This window comes from Odocoileus virginianus, chromosome 7, assembly GCF_023699985.2.
Source record: "Odocoileus virginianus isolate 20LAN1187 ecotype Illinois chromosome 7, Ovbor_1.2, whole genome shotgun sequence".
NCBI lineage: Eukaryota > Metazoa > Chordata > Mammalia > Artiodactyla > Cervidae > Odocoileus > Odocoileus virginianus.
In genome coordinates, this window is record NC_069680.1 from 40,284,649 (window position 1) to 40,311,322 (window position 26,674).

At 37.1% G+C, this 26,674-nt stretch overlaps 1 protein-coding gene, 1 long non-coding RNA gene and 1 other non-coding gene across 6 annotated transcripts in view; 1 reads left to right on the top strand and 2 right to left on the bottom strand.

The window, feature by feature from the left end:
- The window catches only part of LOC139036024 (uncharacterized), a 139,523-nt gene that overhangs the window by 64,043 nt on the left and 48,806 nt on the right, over positions 1-26,674 (top strand). The window lies entirely within an intron of this gene.
- PRKG1 (protein kinase cGMP-dependent 1) overlaps positions 1-26,674 on the bottom strand; it is a 1,335,516-nt gene that overhangs the window by 7,033 nt on the left and 1,301,809 nt on the right. For all 3 annotated transcript variants that reach the window (XM_070470571.1, XM_070470570.1, XM_020889075.2), the window contains 6 exons: positions 19,229-19,368; positions 17,652-17,741; positions 9,257-9,398; positions 7,559-7,722; positions 318-440; positions 174-236 (listed from right to left, as the gene is read on the bottom strand). In XM_070470571.1, coding sequence (XP_070326672.1) covers positions 174-236; positions 318-440; positions 7,559-7,722; positions 9,257-9,398; positions 17,652-17,741; positions 19,229-19,368 — 722 coding nt within the window. The remainder of the gene's footprint in view (positions 1-173; positions 237-317; positions 441-7,558; positions 7,723-9,256; positions 9,399-17,651; positions 17,742-19,228; positions 19,369-26,674) is intronic.
- TRNAF-GAA (transfer RNA phenylalanine (anticodon GAA)) lies at positions 17,108-17,180 on the bottom strand. The gene has a single exon. It is a non-coding gene; the product is annotated as a tRNA-Phe (tRNA).

Here is a 26,674-nt window from a genome sequence, read left to right on the forward strand (position 1 = left end):
AAGTCCTTGAGACAGAACTAGAAAGATCTTAAATAACAAAACTAACTAGTTTGCCTGTCTCATTGGATGCTCCTATAAACTAGTCGCATCAGTTATATAACCATGAACTTAAAAACATCAGCCTCGGGAGATATTCTCTGAACTCTTAAACCTTCAGTTATAAGAACACTTACTTGTGCTTTTGAATGTCTTTCACTCCGTTTTTCAAATTCCCTAATCTTTCTGATGGATTATCCCTAAAAATAAAATAATAATTGTTAAAAAATCTATTTTTTAAAGGATCATAATGGGAAAAACAACGTGGTTGAAATGCTCACCTGCATAGTTTTTTAATTAAATTAGCAGCATTTTTGGCAATCTTCTTTGGAAATTCTATCATGTCAATCCCCCTCAATATGATGTTATAGGTTTTCATAGGATCTGGGCCTGAGAAAGGTGGGCTGCAAGAATGACAAATATGAAAAGAGAGATAGTATTTAGTTTTTCAAACAAGAAAAGTTACAGTGTTATAACAACAACTCCACAAATGACATCAGTTCTTATTTGGAGACATATATTAATAGGGGTAGTGGAATGAAACTTGATTAATAGCAAAATGGTGTAGAAACCTTGCCAAGCAAATCATTTAGCAAAACCCTTAAATGGGTCAGGTTTGTCCACTGTTACCCTCATTTCTTTTTTAGTGCCGATGACTAATCCCTCTTGCTGTCCTTAGTCATTCAGAAAGGCTCTTCTAATTAATTTTTGGCCCTTTCTCACATTTGCAAGCTCACTGATTACACTTGAAGTCCAACATCATTAGAATGGGCTACAGGAACATCACTGATATGACCCCATCTTATGTCATTTCTACCCTCACTCACTGGGATCCAGGCATACCAGTCTTCTTTCTGCACCTCTGAAGGACCAAATACTCTCCCACCTCAGGGCACTGTTCATTTTGCCTGACAGTTTCTTCTCAGGCCTCCTGGTTAAGGCCTCACTTATGAAGTCTTAGCTTAAGTGTTATGTTGCTTACTCAAAAAGGCCTACTGTGATCAATCTAATACAGCCAATCATATAACCATTATCAACTAACATCATGTAATGATCTAGTACCAGAACTTAAAGTTAGATTCACCTATCATACTCTCTTATAGAACTGTTTTTTTGCCACTTATTGTGCTTTGTAACAACTTCATTTTGGTATTTGTTTTATACCCATCTTCCCTTCCAGTTCCATGCTGGTATTCCCAGAGTCTGGGGGAATGCATAGCACAGAGTAAGATGTCAGTAAATATTTGTTGAACTAATACTCCTACAGAATAGTGCTCCTCCTATCCTTTTCTCCTTCTTTATCAGCCTTCAGAGATAACCTAACATAAGACCTCCTCTTTGTTAGAAAGGATGTAGTAGCCAATCCTCTTAACCAAATCTTTTGGTGTATTTACCTATCCATCCTCGGACTGTGGCTTTGTGCCTGGCTCAGGAAATACAGATGTGACTAAAGTCAACTCCTTCCACCACATTTTCCAAGTTCAGAAATAATTATGATGTGACTTAATAGCTGATTTCCTTAGAAATTATTCTAATACAGTGTTTATTCATATTTCTTGGGGGAAGACATTTTATGGATTATTTTCTGTCTGTCATATTTATTAATAGCAGTTCAAATTATTTCCTTCTACTGAGAAAGCTGAAAACAGTGAATTACTTAAAAAGGGCTGGATAGTATCTGCCTTAAGTTTTGTGTCCCTATTTTCTGTAGCAAGTACTTTAAAAAAAATATTTTATATTGGAGTATAGCAGATTGACAAGGCTGTGACAGTTTCAGCTGGACAGCATTGGGATTCAGCCACGTGTATCCATTCTCCCCCACAAATCCCCTCCCGTCCAGACTTCCACATGACACTGAGCAGAATTCCCTGTGCTATACAGTAGGACCTTGTTGGTCATCCATTTTAAATGTAGTAGTGTGTACATATTAGTTAAAAACTGCCTAACTATCCGTTTCCCCCAGGGCTTTCCCCCTGGCCACCATAAGTTTGTTCTGTAAATCTGTGAGTCTGTTTCTGTTTTGTAAATAAGTTCATTTGTATATTTTCTTTCTTTATTCCACATACAAGGGATGTCATGATATTTCTTCTTCTCTGACTTTGCTCAGTATGAAAGTCTCTAAGTCCATCCATGTGGCTGCAAATGGCATTACTTCATTCTTTTTATGGCTGAGTAATGTTCCATTGTATATATTCACCGCAGCTGCTGCTTTATCCATTCATCTGCTGATGGACATTTAGGTTGCTTCCATGTCCTGGCTATTGTAGGCAGTGCTGCAGTGAACGCTGAGGTGCATGTATCCTTTCTGACCATGGTTTTATTTGGATATAGGTCCAAGAGTGAGATTGCAGGGTCATATGGTAGCTCTATTTTTAGTTTTTTAAGGAACATCCATACTGTTCTTCATAGCGACTGTACCAATTTACATTTCTACCAGTAGTGTAGGAGAATTCCTTTCTTTCTACATCCTCTCCAGCATTTATTTGTGGATTTTTTGATGATATCCATTTTGACTGGTGTGTGGTGATACCTCATTGTAGTGTGGATTTTCGTTTCTCTAATAGTGATAGTGAACATCTTTTCATGTGATTTTTGGCCATCTATATGTCTTCTTTTAGGAAATGTCTGTTTAGGTCTTCTGCCCATTTTTTGATTGGGTTGTTTTGATGATGTTAAACTTCATGAGCTGTTTGTAAATTTTGAAGACTAAATCCCTTGTTGGGCACATCATTTGCAAATAACTTCTCCCAATCTGTGGGTTGTCTTTTTGTTTCCTTAGCTTTCCAGTTTAAGTAGGTCCCATGTGTTTATCTCTGGCTTTATTCCCATTATTCTGGGAGATGGATCAAAAAAGATATTGTTTCAATTTATGTCAAAGAGTGTTTTGGACTTAATGTTTTCCTCTAGGAGTTTTATAGTGTCCAGTCTCACACTTAGGTCTTTAATCCATTTTGGGCTTATTTTTGTGTGATAAGTATTTTCTGTTTACTTTGTAATTAACTGTTACCTGTCAGTTTAAACCACTTTTTATAATGTATTAACATTCAGTTCTATTTAGTACTCTCCTAGAATTTAAGGATGTTCTCTTTATATAATGTTATGGTTGAATATTCTCTTTGCTCTCAAGGTAACTTGCCAGATTTTATTTTCACTATAAAAGTGAAGGACCACCACATCTTGGATTTATTGTTAACAACTTCATGTTTTTTCTATCTTATATTTTTGCTTTTGTATTCACAGGGCTTCCCTTGTGGCTCAGCTGGTAAAGAATCCACCTGCAATACAGGAGACCTGAATTCAAGTCCCTGAGTTGGAAAGATCCTGTGGAGAAGGGAAAGGTTACCCCCTCTGGTATTCTGGCTTAGAGAAATCCATGGACTGGACTATACAGTCCATGGGGGTCACAAAGAACTGGACATGACTGAGCAACTTTCGTTAGAATGACAACAAAAATCATTTATTAAAGGTGACTTTTGTTGTTTATGCCAGTCATGTATGTTTTGTCCAAGCTATTCATGCAATGCATGAAACATAAAATTACTTCAAAGTAAAAATCATCCAATGACCTTAAATAATAACATACTTACAAATATAATTTCATACATTTCTCTATGTAGATGGAAAAACCTACAAGATTATTATATATCCATTCTTTTCAAAATTAAAAAAAAAACTATTCAATTTAATTTTTCTTGAAATTAACATGAGGATAAAACTGAAAGAAATGCTCAATTTCAATATGTATTTGTTCACCAACAATATTAATTCCTAAATGTCTCTTAAATTAAACTCACACACCTATGGTCAATCTACAACAGACAAGGCAAGAATAAAGACAGTCTCTTAAAAATGTGGTACTGGGAGACTAGACAGCTATGTGTAAAACTAGAATACTCTCTTAACACCATACACACAACTCAAAGATCTAACTGTAATGTAGGATACAATAAAACTCTAGGAGGAAAACATGCAGCTCTGTATCACAAAAACAAACATTCCCACATTTGATTGGGTTAAGACCTAAACAGACCTTAGAAAAATGAATTCTAAACTACATTGAGGTATTAGCTCACACAGGTCAGAATGGCCATCATCAAAAAAATCTAGAAACAACGTGCTGGAGACAGTGTGGTGCAAAGGGAACCCACCCTCCTACACTGTTGGTGGGAATGTGAATTGGTATAGCCACTAAGTATTATAGACCTTTCTTAAAAAGCCAAAAATAGAGTTGCCAGGTGACCCAGCAGTCACATTCCTGGGCATGTATATCCAGAGAAAACTAACCGGAAAAGATACGTGCACCCCAATGTTCATAGCAGCATTATTTACAATAGCTAAGACATGTAAATAACCTAAATGTCTGTCAGCAGAAGGGTAAAGAAGATGTGGTACATACATTCTATAAAATGGAATATTCCTCAATGATGAAAAGAACAAAATAATGGCATTTGTAGCAACATTGATGTACCTAGAGACTGTCATATTGAGTGAAGTAAGTCAGAGAAAGACAACTATTGTATATCACTCATATATGGAGTCTAATTTTTTTTTAAAAAGAAACAAATGAGCTTATTTATAAAATAGAAGCTGACTTACAGATACTGAAAATAAACTTATGGTTACCAAAGGGGAAACATAGCAGGGAGGAGTAAATCAGAAGCTTAGGATGAACAAACACACTGCTGTATATAAGATAGATAACCAACAAGGACCTACACTATAGCATGGGGAACTCTATTCAATATTCTGTGATAACCTATATTAGAAAGAATCTGAAAAAGAGTAGGTTTATGTGTAATTAAATCACTTTGCTCTATACCTGAAACTAACACAACATTGTAAATCAACTATACTCCCATAAAATTAAAAAAACAAAAAATATTTTAAAAACTGATTTTGGAGTTTATTCTTTTATAATGACATAATTCAATTGTAAAAAAATACTTAAGATTCCTAACTGTGAATGATGACAAATAAGTATGCCTGTAGTTTTTCTTACCTTCTCTCTCCCACCTGAAACTTTTAAGATTGTCAAAGATTTTAATGTTTCCATCTGCTTAATAACCAAAGTTATTTTGATTCATCTCTTAGTTGACTTGGTCATACAGTAGTGTTGCCAAGAAAGGCCTGGGATACCCACTATTATTTATTGTCTTTATATTTTAAGAATAACTTAATCTTGTACAATTAGTTGTTATATTCTGTCTCTCTCAGAACTACATAGTTCTTGATATTCCATCTTTTGACATTGAAGGTACTACTGAGAAGGTTGAAGCCAACTTTAATTCAGTCCCATCCCATATGTAAAATGCTTTTGTAGCTTAGAGACCCATATGATTATGTTGTTATTTCTGTCACTGAAGCTAGCAAATTACGCTAGGACACATGGTGGTGGTATTACTCTGAATCTGTTTCCCCATGGTCACTGCCGATCAACAGGATCCCCTGAATCAAGTCTGTGTCATGGGTTTTCTGTTACCTAATTGAGTATGTTTTCTATCACATTTGTAATCATCTCTTCATATACATATCGGACAGAGGAACCAGGCAGTTCATGAGGTCAGAAAGAGTTCGGGACATGACCTAGTGACTGAACACCTTCATATACATAGTTGTTTTTCCTGTTTCCTTTGACTTCTGTATCTTCTTTCTGTAACAATTTATATATCCTTTTTTTTTTTTCCTTCTTCTTTTCCATTATTTTCCCTAAGTCTGTTTACTCTCTCCCTGGTTGGGTTTTAATTGCTATTATTCTATTTTCTGTTGCTTATATATGATTTTATGTTGCTTGTAATCTGATTTTCAGCTTTGTACTGTCCCTGAACTCTGCAGGTTTACAACTTTTGTCATCTATGAACATTCAGATATCTTTGAAGATATATATATTTTTTAAAGAGATCATGCTTAACAGCCACAGAGAAATTCTAGATCAGTTTGTCTGAACTCTTCCTATGTTTCTTTGAATCATTTCTCCTGTATATTATTTAGCTACCTTTGCCTATGTATCTTTCATCTAAAATTAACAGAAAATATCAATAAAGTCTATTAATTTGAAGTCAACATAAGTGTTTCAAGAGTAGTGATATACACTGTCCCCAAGTGAAATAAAAAACCACCACATAACTATTCCTGGCAATTATAGTACTAGGAGTAGCTGTTAGCATTAATGAAGTGCTTCTTATGTTCTAGACTTTCTAAGTACTTCATAGATTCATTGTATCTTCATAACCGTGAGACCAAAAGTGCCATCTTTCTCATTTTCACTGTAGCTACTAGGTTTTCATAAGTAATTTGTTACACTGCATGCTTCTTCTTAGATCTGAATTATTGGAATGATCTTCAAACTAGCTTCCCCATCCTTCCAATTTGCTCTACACATTACCACTAGATTGTTTTTCTTAAATACTGTAACACATGTCACTCCTTTATCAGAAACTCTTCAATGATTGACTCTCTGGATGGAGTCCGAACCCTCAGGTATAGCACTCATTATTTTTGAAACGTGACTCTTACTGATCTTCCATCATTTCTTACCATCGGCCCTTTTCATGTCTTTGCACAGTACTTTCCAAGTACAGCCTGGAATGTGCTGTACTTTTCATTATTCTTCCTGTAAGATCCAGCTAGTCCTATGTGCTTCAAAAGCCTCCCTGGACAAATTTAACCTTCTTCTGAACTCTTTACTTCATAATGACCATGACCCTGTTAATCATTGTGCTGAGTGAGCTCAAGGCTTCGTGGTGTTGTTTGTTTTTCTTTTCCTTGAGTTTATGATCTGTTTTATACCTGGTCGTATCTGTAGTACCTTTTTTAGTTGTTGGTAACTACAGTATTATTACACAACAGATCTGCATTCACATTTCAATTAGATATAACAATTGCTAACAGGTTCTCTTAACTTCTATGAAAAACAGACTATATTTTTATGACTATCATCTTTCTTGCTGACTAAATGACTAGGCTCAGATCTCACAGAAAGACACTAGATCTTTCCACATTCACATATATATAAATAATGAGACCAAGAGTTGATGTTGAGTTTGTTGCACTCATCTGACCCATTTTAGTGTTTGCTTTAAGAATCCCTGGTTATCTGCTGCTGCTGCTGCTAAATCGCTTCAGTCGTGTCCAACTCTGTGCGACCCCATAGACTGCAGCCCACCAGGCTTCCCCATCCCAGGGATTCTCCAGGCAAGGTCACCGAAGTGGGTTGCCATTTCCTTCTCCAATGCATTAAAGTGAAAAGTGAAAGTGAAGTCGCTCAGTCATGTCCGACTCTTAGCGAACCCGAACCCATGGAATGCAGCCCACCAGGCACCTCTGTTCATGGGATTTTCCAGGCAAAAGTACTGGAGTGGGGTGCCATTGCCTTCTCTGTGGTTATCTGCGTAACTAATTAAAAAGTGTGGTAGCAAGACCTGTGAAAGTACTTTAAGATAGTCTGATAAGAGTGACAAAGGCAGGAGGGAGGAGCTGTTTGCTGGTCTATCTTTATAAGGCAGTTCTCTATCAATGTCCATACCTGCCAGTCAGAAGCTCGTACATGAGGATTCCCAGTGACCAATAGTCGGCTGAAATGTCATGGCCTTTGTTCAGGATGATCTCTGGGGCTACATATTCTGGAGTCCCACAAAAAGTCCATGTTTTCTTTCCAAATCCTATTTTCTTTGCAAAGCCAAAATCAACCTTACAAAGAGAGAAACAAGATATTTCAAGCCACTTTTGATTAAGCTTAAAAGTGGAAAAGTTACTTTGTTGAAGTATACTGATGATAATCATAAAATAAAAACGGATGAAAACTATTGTAGTCCTGTCTTCTAAAAGAAGTCATCTCTATATTTCAAACAAACAAAGCCTTCCTGATCAGTTCAGTTTCAACAGGAAAAGTGGAAATCTTCACACAGGATAAAATTCACATCATCGAAAATAAAGGCAAACCTTTCTTTGCAGAAATACTTTCTATTTTTCTTTCTTTCATGCCAGTTGAGATTGGGGCATAAACAAATGATTTCTCCTTTACTCGGGCATATTTTCCAGATATCTGCTGGATTTAATGAAGTTGACAATTCATTTAATATTAATTGAGAAGCTATTTTTATTGTTGAAGGAGCTGAATAACAAAGTTATGGAACCAATAACTCTGTCTTTAGGAAACAGAGATAAAATTGAAATGTAATCTGCATTGTCCTAGAAAACTTTTGAAGGAGGAGCCTCAAATGGAGAAAACCTATTTTTTCTAAAACAACTGGTTGAGAATACAAATAATTAATTGCCATTAATTACTTATTAATGGCATATAAATTCTTTGAAAACCATAGGTTGAATAAAAATTCCAGAAACTTAAAAACTAGAATCAGGGACTGAAAGATGCAAAGTCTACAAAAGTTATGCATTTTAAAATAAGAGAACTTCCTTTCTACAGTAAATCTTTAGAGCTCTTGACCAATTTTATTATTACTAATATTATTACTAACATGGACTGGATAACATTGCCTGTAAAGCCCATTTTTTCCCCACTATCATTGTTATTACTTTTTGGCTGTGCTGGGTCTTTGTTGCAGTGCAGGGCTCTTCATTGCTGCGTGAGCGCTTTTCTCTAGTTGCGGTGAGAAGGCCTACTCTCTAGTTGCGATGTGCGGGCTTCTCGTTGCAGTGGGTCCTGTTCTTGCAGAGCATGGGCCGCCTGAGCCACCAGGGGAGTCTCCTCTAGGACACATAGGCTCCAGTGATTGTACTGCATGGGCCCAGCTACTTCATGGCATGTGGGATCCTCCTGGACCAGGACCAAACCCGTGTCCCCTGTATTGGGCCTCTTAACCCCTGGACCACCAGGGCAGTCGCATTAGCATTATTCTTAAATCTAAAATAATGATTCTCCATAATAATACAAATACCTATTCCCTTTGGATGTCAGAAAGCCAGCTAGAAATAGGACTTCTATGAAGCTTTTCTGGGTCTGAGGATACATGTGATTAAGCATGATTAACACCTATTTAAGGGTTTTTATCAGGATTTTATTCATTCAAAGCTAGCCAATTTAATTTCCATAACCCTATTTAACTTGAAAGAATAGTCAGTTGAAAACAGTAATGCTGAAACCTGTTTTTTTTAAAATGTTATATATTAAAAGAAAAATGAGGTTGTAATGTTCACAAATGAACACAGCTTCAAAAACTAGTATTTAAAATGCAGGCAGAAACCACGTGTGAAACATACTGACCAGTTTGGCATAACCTCGGTGATCTAGGATGAGATTTTCCGGCTTGAGGTCCCTGTAAATGATTCCTTTGGAATGCAGATAGGCAAAAGCTTCTACCACACATGCTGTGTAAAATCTGGTTGTAGAATCTTCAAATGACCCGCTGAGATACAGAAAATGGGGAATAAAAAGAATGAAAGAAATTCGTTTGTCTAATAAGTTTTAATTTCTTATTTCACTCTATTCCTATGTCAAAATTTGACTCCAAAGACCAGTGTCCTACTTTCCAAATGTCATATGGCTACCACTGCATTGGGTTTTAAAAACCATTTAAGGGTTAAGTTAAGGAATTGTTTGCTCTTGTGAGTAGGATGATTAAATCTAACTTCCTGAAGAAGAGGTCAGCCATTTACCATGTTTCATGTTGGATTCTTCCCAACAACCTACTACAGTCTAAAAAGGCAAAGTTACAGAGAGGTAGGCAGAAGAGAGGCAAATTCTATTTTAGACCCTGTCTACCAAGGGGTGTTTTTTAAAGAAGAGAGTATGAGTATAGTCATATTTATTCTTAGCTTGTTTTTTGAATCTTTCTAAATAATAACAGATATAATTACTGAGAAGGTGAATAAAAGTTAATGTTTTCAAAGAACCACTTTGGAAATGAGTTACAGTGCTACTGATAAAAGCATATCACAGTCTAAGTATTCTTCTTATTTTAATATATTTATTCCATTAGTTAGTTTGCTGTGCTGGGTCTTAGCTGTGGCATTCGAACTTGGCAGTTGCAGCGTATGGGATCTAGTTCCCTGACCAGGGATCGAACTTGAGCCCCCTACATTAGGAGCACAGATTATAAATCACTGGACCACCAGAGAAGTCCCTACGTATTCTTCTGTTTGAAACTTCTGCCAGGAAGACCGACATTATCTATTTCCTGTGCCTTCTTACTAGAAGGAAAAGATAGAGCTAAAAGATAAATAGAAGGAAAAAGGTAACTGGAAAGGATTGTTTCAACTCAATTATGGTGTTTAGCAACAAAGCTTTTTGTCTCTGTTTGTGTGTGTTTATTTAATGAAATAACAAAAAAGGAAAAACCTTATCATCTAATGTTAACTCCTTGGCCCTAGGGCAAAACTTTTATACTTTACCCATCCCCATCCTCCCACCATGGAATCCCTTAGAAAGATAAACTGCCTTCCCTTCCTCTTCTTTCTCAAACAGTAGTAAATGCAATTAAATGATTTCATGAAAATTCAAGAAAATTAGTGTGAACATTAGCTCATTAGCTCTTGAGGTGGCTAAGATATAACAGGAGAGCAGGTTTTGGGAAATGTACAAAGTAGAGACCTGGAATTTGCTTTCATGAGAGTCACTGATACCAGTTTGCATTTTGCTCACATTTGCTTCTTTTTCAGTATTGAGGGGTAAATTCTAACAAACTGAAAAGTAGAATATGCTTGCTATTCTGCAAAACTAATCAGTGACTCTAAGGCTAAGGCAGCCATCTTTCAGGTCATGTTTTAAAAATATGTAGCCTCCTCCAGAAAGTTCTAGTCTTCATTTCAATTACTGATGTCCCCAGAGCTGTCACTGAAATAATTAGCTCTTTTCAAAGGGAATGTCTTTTGTTGAAATACAATTTGAGGCTTAAGTGATATCTACTTCTTAGAATCTTAACTATAATAACTAAGTTCCTGGTATCCTTCTACAACAATACCTGGGTGGAACAATTTGAACTTAGAAGGACAATAAAAAGTTTCATTAAGAATGTGTGCATGCTCAGTCAACCAACTGCATTTACATTAGGAAATGAATGGTATAGAATATGCTACGATTGTCTTTTGACTTGGAGCTATCTTTGCAGAGCTAGCACTATATAATCCTGGGTAATGGAAAAAGAATTACGTGCATGTGCGCTCAGTCGTGTCCGACTCTCTGCGCCCTTATGGACTGTAGCCCACCAGGCTCCTCTGTTCATGGGATTTCCCAGGCAAGAATACTGGAGTGGGTTGCCATTTTTTCATCCAGGGGATCTTCCCTAATCAGGGATTGAACCCATGTTTCCGAAGTCTCCTGCATTGCAGGCAAATTCTTTACTGCTTGAGCTCTCAGGGAAGCCCTGACACTATATAATCCTGTGAATTGCAAAAGAGATAGAGTAGTACCTTAAAGCTTCTTTCATCTTTGACCTTAATTATGTTTGACTATCAAGAGCAGCATATTTCTTTGAGATATCATTTGTCTGAATCAGTAAGCATCCATGTGTAGCTGATTATTATACAGCTTTAAACAGAGTGCTATATACAACCTCAATCCCTTCTCAATGGAGACCATTGCAAAGAAAAATCCAAAGAAAAACAGTACATAGGCTTTGTCTTTTTTTCACATTACATGCCTTATTTTGATAAGAAAATTGATTACTTCATTGTAATAGGACTGTCTAATTGCAGTATGGGTGGGCCTTTTCCAAAGCTTACAACTCTTGCTTCCTGTTAGAAGAGTTACCTCTGCTGTTGAAATGCTGAGCAACAGATCTGTTTCCCTTAATTGTTAATAAAACAGAACCAAAGTGTAAAGAGAGAATACACTTAATGAAAGATCAATTTCTCATGGCATCTCTGCTGAATGATACTCATATTTCGCAGAAAGACAAAACAATCTCACTACAAACTCAGATTCATCAGAAAGGGTAATAGGTTAGGAATGTGAGCTCTGAAGCAAAGTCCTGGACTGAAATCTGAGTTCCACTTACTATTTAATTTTAAACAACTAACTATGCCTCTCTGGGTCAGTGTTGTCATGTTCAAAATGAGGCCAATAACAGAAATTCTCTTTTTGGGTTGTTGTGAAGGTACAAAAAATGTGCAGTGTGTATTAAAATAAGTGCCTGGCACACATCTGGTACTCAGTAAATAGTTGCTGTTATTGTATGTGTGTGAGGGACTCCCCTGGTAGCTCAGATGGTAGAGACTCTGCCTTCAATGTGGAAGACCCAGGTTTGATCCCTGGGTTGGGAAGATCCCCTGGAGAAGGGAATGGCAGCATCAAAAAACTTTTCTTTAGTGCCACCAGCGTCTTAATCTAGGAAAAGTGACTGATACAGGATAGTCTTCTGGGGATGGGAGTGGGGAGTTTGCAACTCTAATTATCGCTGTTATTGCAACATTTGCTGTTTCTCACTGCAAGGGCTCACTTTGAGTCAGCTCGGAAGAGTTTTCTGCTAATCTCTGTTCTTCTCACTTTCTCCATGCCTCTCACAAGTGTATAGGTAAAAATTATCCTTTTACAATCGAAACCCTCCTTTTTCCACCATGAAGGAACTGACGTATATCATTGGGTCTTTGGTTCCTGATGATTTGATTCTGAGCCATTTTGGAATTTGGATGGCTCTAGAAAGCTGGTTTCTAGTTCCTCAGATCTGGATTGAGTATCTCATACACACACACACACACACACAAACACACACACACACACATATAGATATTTGAAACTGATTTTAAAAATTAAGTAAAAATTTGTCTCAAATCCATTTTCATGTTATGTGACAAGTCAATACAATATATGCACACAAAATGTTTACCAGAAACAGTTTCATCACTAAACATTTAATGCAGGGAATCTGAATTTTAAAATACACTTTTGGAAAGCAGTCAAAAAGCATAGCATTAGGCTGATTCAGAATGAAAAATTACCATTAGAATTGGAAATGACAGTGTAAATTTGATTTAAAACAAAAATGAAAGCTTGTTTTACCAACAGAAAGTTGCTTAAAGAAAGAAATCATTGCCCTATAGAGCTCTCTGAAATAATAAATTATGCCTTGGCAGTTGGGTCATTTCAATTAACAAGTAAGGAATAGGCTCTTGTATACTCTGTGGGAGGGAGTGGGTATTTTATCTTAGCTAGATGGCAGCATATAACAACAATTTGATTCAGGGAATTCAAGGGTTATGTACACTTATTAATATACTCAAAATTTAGTCACAGTGTTTAATCAGCTTGTCATAAACCAAGTCCTGAAATGACAGGATGAAAAAATCAAAGCATCTCTTACTGAAGAATAAGTTCCTTCTTTTCATTAGAGCATATATAAACCTGAAGCATCATGCTACAGGTTTATTGCCAATTGTTAAATTAGGGAGGCTAAATTATTGTGAAAATACTCATTTCCTTAAAAGTAATTTCAACCATACTAAGAAATGACACATTTCCACCTAATCGGTCATCTAAGATGGAATTCAAGTAATCTCCTTCCATAAAGTAGCTGGAAAAGAGGAGAATGTATATAGAAAGTTACTTGCTGACTTATAAAACATATCCAGGAAGAGTGAAGACCAGAAGTGAGATGTGAAAATTATGGTTTCTTAATTATTTAATATATTCTATGGTAGCTCAGCTGCTAAAGATTCCACCTGTGATACAGGAGATCCCGTTTCGATTCTTGGGTCAGGAAGATCCCCTGGAGAAAGAAAAGGCTACCCACTCCAGTATTCTGGCCTGAAGAATTCCATGGACTCTATAGTGCATGGGGTCGCAAAGAATCAGACACAACTGAGCGACTTTCACTTTCATAGGAAAAATGAACAATATATATACTTAAAAAAAATGCTAATAGTTTATTATATTTATATTCATTATAATATATATTAACTGATATTAATATGTAACATATAAATACTAATGCTATATAATATATCCTAACATAAGTATATATACTTACCATATTAACCACTTACATTTTTTTTAATTTTTATTTTTTATTAGTTGGAGGCTAATTACAATATTATAGTGGTTTTTGTCATACATTGACATGAATCAGCCATGGATATACATGTATTCCCCATCCCGATCCCCCCTCCCACCTCCCCTCCACCCGATCCCTCTGGGTCTTCCCAGTGCATCAGGTCCGAGCACTTGTCTCATGCATCCAACCTGGGCTGGTGACCTGTTTCACCCTAGATAATATACATGTTTCGATGCTGTTCTCTTGAAACATCCCTCCCTCGCCTTCTCCCACAGAGTCCAAAAGTCTGTTTTATACATCTGTGTCTCTTTTTCTGTTTTGCATATAGGGTTATCGTTACCATCTTTCTAAATTCCATATACCACTTACATTTTTAAGAAAGTTGCAGGGGTTACTAATTCTGTAACTGTCATAGAGGAGAGGTCAATACAGTTTGCACCAATCTATTCCAAATCATGTAACAATTTGTGGGGAAAAGTCATAAACTAGAAGATAAAACATGATAGCTAATGGAGAATAAACTAGGGCAATAACTGCCAGAATTAACCTTTCAGTGCCTTATATTTCAAAGATGAGAAAATATTTAATAGTCTTCAAAACCTGTTTGTAAATATGGTATCAATTCTTACTTCTTGACAATAAATAAAAAAACTGCCCTGTGTTCTTTTTCTCTGCTGATGAGAAGAAAGAGTGAGAAGCAAGAAATGGTCAGCTCAGCTGGGGGGTAAAACAAGGAGGATGCCGTTGCTATTAGAGCTAAGCCTCTGCGGCTCCGGGGTCACACAAGCCTTTCTTCAGATTAACCTGACAACCAGTACATTTCCTTTATGCTTTCAGAATAGCTTCTTCCTACTACTACTTACTGGGACATGAGAGGAAAATTAAACAAATTGAACAATATGGTTTGTTTTGAATACACATATTTTCTATACACTGTGACTAGTAACATAGTTTTCTTTTTCTCTTGGTTTTTTTTTTTTGGATCTAACAATTAATGTTTAGGATTTTCTGCCCCATTTTAAACAAGCAATGAGAAAGCTAGTCTGTGACAACAGTAATTGGAGTCTGGATGTCCAAAAGTATGTTTTTCCTCCAGCAATTTCTTGAATAGGAAAAAAAAAATCTCTTGAATGAAAGTAATAAGGCTATTTACATATATAAAAAAGAAAGTTGGCAGAGGACAGTGACTCTGAGATTATATTATATGTGTTAGCTCCATTGCTTTTAATGTCTGAATCTTCAGGAAATATCAGGTAACCTGTTTCTCCAGAGCATGCCTCCTTGAGGAGTATTTAATACACTGGGGAGACTTAGCAACTAGTGCCCCAAACCCAAGGATGATAAAAGGGAGGACAAAGGAAAGGTTCAAAAAGCAGCCTGGTAGAGGTAGAGAAAGGACCATCACTGATCTTCTCCCTCCGTCCTCTCCTCCCAAGATAAGTGAAAGTGAAGTGAAAGTTGCTCAGTCATGTCCAACAATTTGTGACACCAGGGGTTATACAGTCTATGGAAGTCTCCAGGCAAGAATACTGGAGGGTTGCCATGCCCTCCTCCAGGAGATCTTCTCAACCCAGGGATCAAACCCAGGTCTCCCACACAGCAGGCAGATTCTTTACCCACTGAGCCACCAGGCAGATAAGCTACTTCTTAATTGCACTCCTTTGCTACCCTGATAGATCAAAAATACATCTCACTTGTAAGCCTTGGCTAGCATTATGTACCTAAAAAATGCAGAATCAAAGTAAGGAGAAATATGAAATATTTTATTTCAAAAAATAAGTTGAAAATTGATGCCTATGCATGTTTCAGTGGACTTTAGGTTAACATTTAATTGTTTTTTTATTAAAAAAAATTTTATTGGTGTTTGTGTCTTGTTAAAGAAGTTAGTAGAAGTTTAAGATAGCTGTTTCTCTGCCTAAGTGGCTTATAAATGCTTTAATATTTACTTCTACCTATAAATCTCCTATTCTAATTAGAATAAAGTAGGGAAGAGATTTCAAATACTTCAGTGGATTGAAAGGTCAGGTCAAAAATAAGATAGTAGAAGCATATTAGGATAGACCAGATATTAACTCACAAATTAAAATATTAACTTTGTGCAACAGACTATAAGTTATGAGGCATGGGACCACATTTATTTGATTTATCATTTTATCCCTGGCCTCTATCACAATGCCTGACATATAATCTGTACCCAAATATCAACAGTCATGTAGTAATTTGCTGTGATATAATAGCTCAGTACAGATGTTTAACCCTGTCCCCTCATGCCAAAATGATATGATCCTTAATAGGTTTATTTATCTTGAATTTAAGAAAATATTTGTGTAATAAGACACAATGAGGTGAAAAGAAATCCATCTGACACATACAAGTAAGGCAATGGGGATAAAAGACCTGAAGGGCACAAAGACAGGCAGGCACCATGAGGATATAATTAGGAATGAGACTCTAATGCAATAGTTTATAAAGAGCTAGCTGTGCTATTGGGGGATATCTACAAAATAATAAATTGTCAAAAAAAATAACATGGCTTTCTGGCAACATCAGGGCTGTCTGTCCCTGAGTCTGAATGATGTTACCTGATGAAGGAGAGTCTGAGGGATGAGACTGTAATAATAAAGAGATGTCTAAAGATGAATGTTCAAAGGAACAAAGATGCCTTTTGAGTGATCATTCACAGAAAATATGCTGTTTGTTTGTCTTTTTTAAAGTAAACATTTAAGGTTGGTAATAATCTCCCAGGACATTTTATAGATTATTTTTTAAAGACTGTTAGTTACATAAATGGGAATTAGAAAGCTAATTTTGCATTATTAAAAGAAACAGGCAGTAACTAGACCAACTTTACCTGTCCTGAAAGGGCACAGAGGAAAAAATCTAAGTTAGATTGGATGAAATACTGCTTATAAGTGGCTTCATCTTCTTCCCAAGATCAGGTATGGAATGAAAAGGATGGCTGGAAATTCGGTTAATTTTGAAATCAAAGAATGAAAAGAAAGTGAAGTTGCTCAGTTGTGTCCGACTCTTTGCGACCCCATGGACTGCAGTCTGTCAGGCTCCTCCGTCCATGGGATTTTCCAGGCAAGAGTACCGGAGTGGGTTGCCATTTCCTTCTCCAGGGGATCTTCCCGACCCAGGGATTGAACCTGGGGCTCCCTGCATTTCAGGCAGATGCTTTACCATCTGAGCCACCAGGGAAACCAAAGAGAAATGTAAAAGTAAAGAAAAAATTCTTGGACTTGGAATTCTTTGGAAAAAATTCTTATCTGGAGAATGAGTAGAAAAATTCAATGACTGTTAATCCAGATTGCAACTATAAAATAACTAATTCTCTTCATCGTTAACAGCAATGAAGTGACTTCTAGGCATACAGTTATCTGACTATGATATTCACGCTAAACTAAGGCCTCTGTATGTACCTTGAGAGGTCATTTTTAAGATGGACTAATCCTGTATCATTGGTTACAAATCTGAAACAGTGAGTTTCGTATTCACATTAAATCATGTGTATGGTGGCCAACTATGGGTTGTGGCCCATAGTTACTTTACATTTTGAAATATAAGCATATATAAAATGTAAACCTATCTTTTATAATAATTCACTCTCCTTACAAACCATCACCATCAACTACATTTTCAAAGGCATGATAGAAATTTTTTAAAACTTACCGATCCCTGAGAATGGTCCAGAGCTCTCCACCTAGGCAAGCTTCCATCAACATATACAAATATTTGCTGTCCTTAAATGTTCTGTATAATCTGTGAATTGCAAACAGAAAAACAAGAATTATAAACATTACTGTTTTTAAAAGCATGTAAATATTTTTCATTGCCCAGATTATAGTCTTACTCTTGATTTGCCAAACTTGAAATTTTATTAAAAGAATGAGAAAGATCTAAATTCATAAAGAGGAAAAAGGAGGTTATGTTTATGATTTACACACTGTAGGGCATAGACTCTCCTTTGTAATGTTTTGTATTCAGTTTCTTTAGTCATTGCTGACTCTGTGATCCTTTGGACTATAGCCTGCCAGGCTCCTCTGTTCAAGGGATCCTCCAGGCAAGAGTACTGGAGTGGGTCACCATGCTCTTCCCCACGGGATCTTCCCAGCCCAGGGATCAAACCCGTGTCTTCTGCATTGGCAAATTCTCTACTGTCTGAGCCACCAGCAAGCTTAATCCCAATGATTATGGACCAAGAGGACTTTTTGGGATTTCTCTAATTCCAATTTGGCTAACATTTCAAGCATGGCCTCTTGAGCGCTATTTAGTGGTCATAAACATGCATAAACATAAACATGGATACACAGTGATGACACTTTAAAGTACAGATGTGTATATTTTGCACTGGTCACTTAAATTCATATGATACCCTGTTTTCAGCAAGTGCCACTGGCAAATTAACTAGAAAATCTGCATATATTAAAAAAAAATTCCCACTGCTGTCTTATGAGTGCTCTCAAAATACTGAGATGGAACAGTCATTTCATTTTTTAAAATCTTCAAAAAATATTGAAATAAAGAATATTAAAGGTAAAATAGTTTGATTTTTGGTATTAATAATTTGTCTTTCAAGTACCAGAGGTCTATGTAGAGTTCCAGAATAACTGAAGATAAAAATGGAACATCACGAAGTCTGATTTTTCCTTTAGGAAAAACATATTTGTTTTTTTCTCAGAATCTGATTCTCATTTTTTAAAAATCAGTATTTTAGTGCTTTCTTATTTAGTGAAAACTTTCTTAAAATCTGATTTAAAAATATGTTTCTTTGTGTGAATCTAATGTGCAACAGTGAGCGCACATGGCAGAGAGTTTAGTGGTTGCTTTTCCACTTGGAATGGGGGACTTGAAGCCTTGGGCAGGGTCCTTGTTGTTGTTGTTCAGTAGCTAAGTTGTGTCTGATGCCAGGCCTCCCTGTCCATCACCAACTCCCAGAGCTTGCTCAAACTCATGTCCATTGTGTCGGTGATGCCATCCAACCATCTCATCCTCTGCCGCCCCCTTCTCCTCCTGCCCTCAATCTTTCCCAGCATCAGGGTCTTCTCCAGTGAGTCAACTCTTCACATCAGGTGGCTAAAGTATTGAGGCTTCCGCATCAGTCCTTCCCGTGAATATTCAGGACTGATTTCCTTTAGGTTTGACTGGTTGGATCTCCTTGCAATCCAAGGGACTCTCAAGAGTCTTCTCCAACACCACAGTTCAAAAGTATTGATTCTTTGGTGCTCAGCTTTCTTTATTGTCCTTACCTCACTATGAAGTCAGAATGAGCCCCCTGCATGATCTGCTTCTCCGAGCGGATGTGTTCCTGCTGTCTTGTGTCCACGATGTGGCGTTTCTTGAGAATCTTCATTGCAAAGGTTTTGGATTCTTCACTTTTTAACTGGACCTTAAAGAAAGTCAGAAGGGAGTGAGTGAGAAAAAAAAATCTACAGAGTTAATATAACAATGCATTCTTAGCTCCAAATTAACAGGTGCATGGAGCATTGAAATGACACCCCGAACACCACCTGTGTCATGGTAAAGCCTGTCTGGAGCTGGATTTGAAATCCAGGGCTCACAGACATTGCCCAGTCTCATTCCACTGGACCTGATACATTTTTACCAACTGGATTCCCAATTAGTTTTGTGCCCACTGGGATTAGAAGAGGGCAAGTGTATTTGATTCTCTTTGTATTATTTCATGTCATTTCATATTATGTGTTTGCGTATACTTTACCATTTTTCTCCTTGAATCAGAAAAGTAGAAATAAAAACTAATTTCTTCTCCAATTTTATTACTTCCAGTGAGTTTCGAAAAAGTAAGGCCATATGGTCCTATATGATTTTCCTCTTTAGTTCTAGTCCACAAACATTTCTAGAGTTATTTAATTCAGTGACAGACCCTTGTCTCTGCTGAGACTGAAAATTTATGTACTGTTACTTCTTTTTATGTCAGTCTTTCCTTCTCTCCAGTTAAAGGAAACAGAGATGGCAATAAGATTTTTTTGTTTTTCAAAAGATTCTGGAAACTACTTTCCTTTGTCTTCTCAAAATAGGTATGATGGCTTTAATCCTCTCTGCCTGAAACTTTACTCCATGGTTATACTAACTGGGAGACCTAAGCTGAGCCTTGGTGTCCCCAGTACTTCCAAGCCTCTGGAGGGGCTTGGGTCCTCCAAATGCCATTCCAAATATAGGTGCTAGTCTGTGTTCACCGATTTACAAAGAATTCAGCAAGGTGACTCTCTCCTTGTAAGGAGGACAGAGAGCAGAGCTAATCACCTAACATAAGTTATCATCTAGTGCTCTCAGGCCAAAGAATCCACAAGATAATACCAAACAGCCCACATTTTTCTGAACTAATGAAGGCACTGGAGAAATAAGACAACAAGCCATTTCTGCTTTTTAACTGAAGTATGCCCGCCCCGTCTTTAGTTGTGAATTGCTTACAGCTTTAGCTGCAAGGATGGTGAAGGTTTTAAGTGTCTTGTTCATGTACACATGGACAGACTGAATTCAACTGAGAAGACATTGATGTGGCAAGGTCTTTAGAAGAAAACAGGAAGACACTTCAAATAAAGAGGCTTCAGTCTGCTGCCAGCATTTGAGAATCTGACAGGTTAGAAGGGAAAATGGATATTTGAAAATGCCTTAAACAGCTAAAGGCCCTCTATGCCGTTTGTGATCCTTGTTGAGATGATAGATTAGTGTGACACAAATGAGCTCAGTTATAGTTCATAGTAAAATACAAAATGTGAAAATTCACTTCTAAAAGAAATTTGGACAGAGAAGAAAGATGACATGAAAAATGAGCTGTGTCAGAATACTAACATTCACATGGATAGACCTAGAGATTGTTACAGTGAAGTCAGTCAGAGAAAGAGAAATGTCACATAATATCCCTTATGTGCAGAATCTGAAAAGAAATTATACAAATGAACTTATTTACAAAACAGAAACAGAATCACAGACTTAGAGAACCAATTATGGTTGCCGGGGAATGAGAGGGGACCGGATAGTTCGGGAGCTTGGGATGGACATGTACACACTGCTGTATTTAAAATGGATAGCCAACAAGGACCTCCTGTATAGTACCGGGAACTGCTCAATGTCAGTGTTAGAATGGGTGGGGGGGTGGTTCTGGGGTAGAAAGAATACATGTGCATGTATGGTTGCATCACTCTGCTGTGTGCCTGAAACTCACAGTATTGTTAATCGGCTCTACTACAACATAAAATAACAAGTTAAAAATGAGTATTAACATTCAGAGACGAAATCTGATCATATTCCCTCTTTAGAGTCTTACCCAGATAAATGACTGAAAAGTAGGTTACACAATGTAACAATTACTCTCTCTAGAGTAGTTAACATTTTAACTTGTGTATAGGTTAGGAGGAAAGAACTCTGGCTTTAGGGTGACAGGTCTGGACATCAATCCTAACTCCACTTAAGGTCTCTCTCTCTCAGTCTTCTTGGGCAGCTGAGTAACTTCTCTGAGCCCCCGTTCTGGCTGAGGATAACACCATGTACTGTATGGAGTTAATTGTGACCTTACATGAGAAAGTACCACCATATGGGCATGCATTATTGTCTCTCTACATGCATCTTGGGTAGATCAAATGTTATCCTTAAAACAAAGCTAGATCATGTCACTTCTGTCCTCAAACACTGCAGTGGCTTCCCAGCTCACTCATGATAAAGACAAAGCTGTCACAGATGCCTACAAGGCCCTGCATCATTTGAACTCCCGCTCCCTGTGAGCCTCACTCCCGCCTTGGGGTCACTGTGTTCAGGTCACACTGGATACCTTGCTGCTCCTTGAGCACAACAAGCAAGCTCTTACCTCAGGCCATTTGCCCATGCCTGCCTAAATATTCTCCCACAGTTATCCTTCGGGCTTGCTGCTCACTTTCCTAAATTCTCTGCTCAGACGTTTCCTTACTTAGAAAGTCTCTCCTCACACCAGTCTACATAAAAGAGTAACCACCTACTTCTCCCTTCCCTTTTGTAGAGTTCTATATAGCTCTATCACAAGCTATATTTATTCTGTATTTATGACACCAAATATTTATTCTGATTACTTGTTTAGTATCTGTCTCCTTTCACTATTCTGTAAGCAACCCAAGACTGGGTTTTTTTTTGTTCACTGTGCCTGACATAGAATAAATGCTCATGAAGTATTTGTTGACTAAGTGAATCAAAGAAAGAATGAAATAAGCCATGATGACTTATCACTGACAAAGGCACAAGAGAGCTGGTATCTTAGCACCATACTGTGTATTGCTGAGCTTAACAGGATAAAGCAAGTGAACTTATAAATGACAAGTATATAGCATTTACTCTTGTTCTTCTTTCCAAAACTGCCCTTATGCATAAGAAGGAAGAAAAGATTTCTGTATGCTGATATGGCATAGAAAATACACATACCAAATATCTATATAATTCAGCTCTGAATTTTCAGTTTTTATGCTTACAACATGTTTTCTTAACCTTCATTTTTCCTTGAATGACTAAGATATGGTATTATTCCCAGCCACACAGCCTACTACATTAATGACATCATCTCTAGGATGTCAGCTGAATTTTGGAGACAGTTGTCCATCTGCATCTAAATACAAAATATATTTATGAAGGGTCAAATAGAAATATGTTCACTGATATATTAACAATGGTCTCTTAGGGAGATTTTTAGTTGATTTAGTTCTTTTTAACTTTTGTGAAATGGTTAACTTTCACAGTTAGCATACCTCACCTGTAATGATAAGTGAAAATAATGACTTTGGTCATGGAAAAATTTTTAGTCTTTCTAAATCGGAATAGCTATTTATTCTGACTCTCTCAAAGGATTCTGGTACAGCGGAATCCACTGTATTAGGATTCCATGAATGCAAAGACCTTAAGAAGTTGTGTGCAGTAGGATAACAACCTATTCAAGTTCAGGCTGAACCACACTAGTCATATCCTTAAAGAACATACCTTATTTTTTTATTTCAACACAAACTCTCAAGAGTAAGTTACAGAAGTTTGTATTAAGTGAGTCTAAACTATTGTGCTTTATTATGAAGGTGTTTTCACAAAACTAATCCATGAAAAATTTTAAGGTGAAATTTAGTTTGTTTTTTATTTGTCCTATTGGCCAAATTAATTGTTTCGTGGCTCAGTGGTAAAGAATCCACGTGTAATGCCGTAGATGCAGGTTCAACCCCTGGGTCAGGAAGATCCCCTGGAGAAAGAAATGGCAACCCACTCCAGTATTTTTGCCTGGGAAATCCCATGGACAGAGAAGCCTGGCGGGCTACAGTCCATGGAGTCAGAAAGTCCAAAGAGTTGGAAATGACTTATCAACTAACCCACCACCACCAGATTAGTAATACCAACACCACTTGTGCCAATTTGAAATAATGATGATGATTTTATAGCAGGTCAACTAGAGATGACAGTGTTGAGTATGGACAGAGGCAGGCAAAAGAGAAGGAAAGGAATGCATACTTTCTTTCTTTTGCTCAGGAATCCTTCCCAGCCTGCTTGGTCAGGCATGATTCCCAGGTCTGTCTTTGCAGATCATTCCAATACCACCTAGATGTACAGGCTAATGCACTGGTTGAGAATGTAAATTTTGAAACTTGTCTACCTTTGTTTAAATATCAACTTTTTTTTTTTTTTTTGATTGTGATCCTGGACACATTTCTAAAACTCTATTTCCTCATCTGTAATATGGGAATAATTCTTACCTGTGAAGATGAAATAAAAGGGCCTATATATCAAATAAAGTGTCTGGAACAGAGAACACATTCAGTTAGTTGCTTTTATTCTTTTGTGCTTCTGAGTTTAATGATCTCTTCAGGCCAAAGCAATTTTGTCAAAATATGATCCACTACAGGAATGAAACTTTGAACCAGTTTGTATTCCCAGCCCACCTACTTCACTTCTACCCAGTGAATAAGCAGCAGATTGAGAGGCTTTAGGTAAAAGATTGCTGACCCTTGTACCACATTGGTTTCTCTCTCAAGATTTCTAGAAAGGAAACATGAATTAAAAAATGCTAATACTCAATATCTTTCTTTTGTTTTTTTTATAAGTAATGCTATGTGCTATATCAGAAATTAAAATTAGCAAAAGTTTCATTTGTATAAAAAGTTATTTTAACATGAAACATTGGGTTGCCATTTGAAGGAATATATACCTGAGCAAGGTGAATCTTAATATGGGAATTTTTGACAAATTTTTGACACATTCTTAACTATTAGGCTCTATCTGGTACCCAAATAATATGGACCTGAAGATGAGAGGCAGTTCTACCAGCATTTTAAAGAGCTTTGAAGACACAATTGCTAGCTGTATTTAAATATGTGCTTTCTTTTATCTGGGACAAACATTTGCTTTTATAAAGGCTTGTCTCCTGCTGGACCTAATTCTTTATACTTACTAGAAAAGAGGGTTTTGATCAGAGCAAGGTTAAAATTAGCTCAGTGCAATGACTAGGGGTTGGTCCTTAGAATCTACTTGGCCACTCATCTATTGAACCTTTTTATTAACAGTTCATAGTTTATTTAGCACTATAGATATCTTTTCATTATTTTGGAAGAAAATGGATTTCTGAACTATACTGTAATTAAAATAATTTATTAAATTAAGGTTTGAACTGACAATATCACATAGCCTATTGTTATGGAAAATTCCTTTATAAAGTAGTTCAAATTACATTTCCATGCACAACAGGAAAGGATGACTTGCTTAGGTAAGCTAATGCTATAGACCACAGGTGATGAAGTGAGTTTAGAAAAGCTTATAACAGGGAGAGGTGGGCAAGATGGCAGAGCAGGGAGACCATGAACTCATATCCTCTCCCAGACACAGCAAAGTTATAGCTGCTTACAGAGTTACCATCTATGAGAGTGACATGAAGACTAGCAGAAAAGATTTTCTACAACTAAAGACAGAAAGAAGGAATGCCATGAAACAAGAAGGAGAGGCAGAAACCCAATACTGTCAGGACCCACATCCTTAGATCTGCAGCTCACAAATAAGAGGAATATTACAATCACAGAAGTCCTCTCCAAGGAACAAGGGGTCCAATCTCATATTGGTCTCCCTGGCCTGTGGGTCCTACACCTAAAATATGAGCCCCTATAACATCTGGCTTTGAAAACCAACGAGGTTTGTGTTAAAGAGAGCAAGAGGGCTTTTTTCACTCTTAAGTGGCATGTACAAAAATCTCACACACTTGAAGTCCCAGAAGTTTGAAAGGACCCTGGATCAGAACTACTTACTAATCTCTGAGAGCCTCTGGAGAGGCAGGGGGCAATAGAAGCACCCTTGGTGCCATTTTAGGGAGCTTGTTCTAACCATGTGGACACAGGCACTGCAAAGTACAATGTCAGAATCCTCTTTCTATCCTATTAGGCTTCCCTGGTAGCTCAATACAGGATACCCAGGTTCAATCCCTCAGTCAGGAAGATCCCCTGGAGAAGGGAATGACAACACACTCCAGTATTCTTGCCTGGAGAATCCCATGGACAGAGGAGCCTGTGGGGCTACAGTCCATGAGGTCACAGAGTCAGACACAACTGAGCGACTCTATTCTAATAGCGCTGGGTACTCGGCACCAGCCCCGGATATGCCCCTCTGGCCCAAGTCATGCAGACAGCTCTGTGGGGACTCAGCCCCACCACTGAGCTAAGGAATAAGACCAAACCTCAGAAAAAGAACTAAACAAAGTGTGGATAAGCATTCTACCCAAAACAGAGTTCAAGGTAATGATCATAAAAATGCATGGATAAACACAGAATTTCACCGAAGAGTTAGAAAATATAAAGAAGAACCAAACAGATCTGAAGAACATGGTAAGTGAAGTAAAAAGTACACTAGAATGATCAACAGTAGATTAGATGATAAGTGAAGTGAAGTGAAAGTCACTCAGTCATGTCCAACTTTTTGTGACCCCATGGGCTATACAGTTCATGGATTTCTCCAGGCCAGAATACTGGGGTGGGTGGCCTTGTAGCCTTTCCCTTCTCTAGGGAATCTTCCCAACCCAGGGATCGAACCCAGGTCTCCCACATTGCAGGAGGATTCTTTACCAGCTGAGCCACAAGGGAAGCCTGGAGGAATAGATAAGTGATCTTATCTAAGTAATGGAAATCACACAAGCAGAACAGAAAAATGAAAAAAGGATTAAAAAAAATAAAGATAGTTTGAGGCTTCTTAGGCAATACTGTGTGTACTAACATTAAAGAAAAAAATACATTTCTGAATCCATTCTACCAGGCCAGCATCACTCTGATACCAAAATGAGATAAAGATACCATTAAAAAAAAAATTACAGGCCAAATCACTGGTGAATATAGATGCAAAAACCCTCAACAAAATGTTAGCAAACCAAACTCAATAAAACATTAAAATGATCATAAGCCATGATCAAATGGGATTTACAGCAGGGAATGCAAGGATGGTTAATATCTGCAAATCAATTAATATGATACTCCACATTAATAGACTGAGAAATAAAATATCTCAATAGACACAAAATATCTTCTGACAAAATTCTACATTGATTCATGATTAAAAACTCTCAACAAAGTGGGTATTGAGGGAAAATGCCTCAATATATAAACATGACATATCCACAGCTAACATGATATTCAACAGTGAAACGTTTAAAGTATTTTCCTTAAGATTAGGAACAATATAAGGATGCCCACTCTCATCACTTT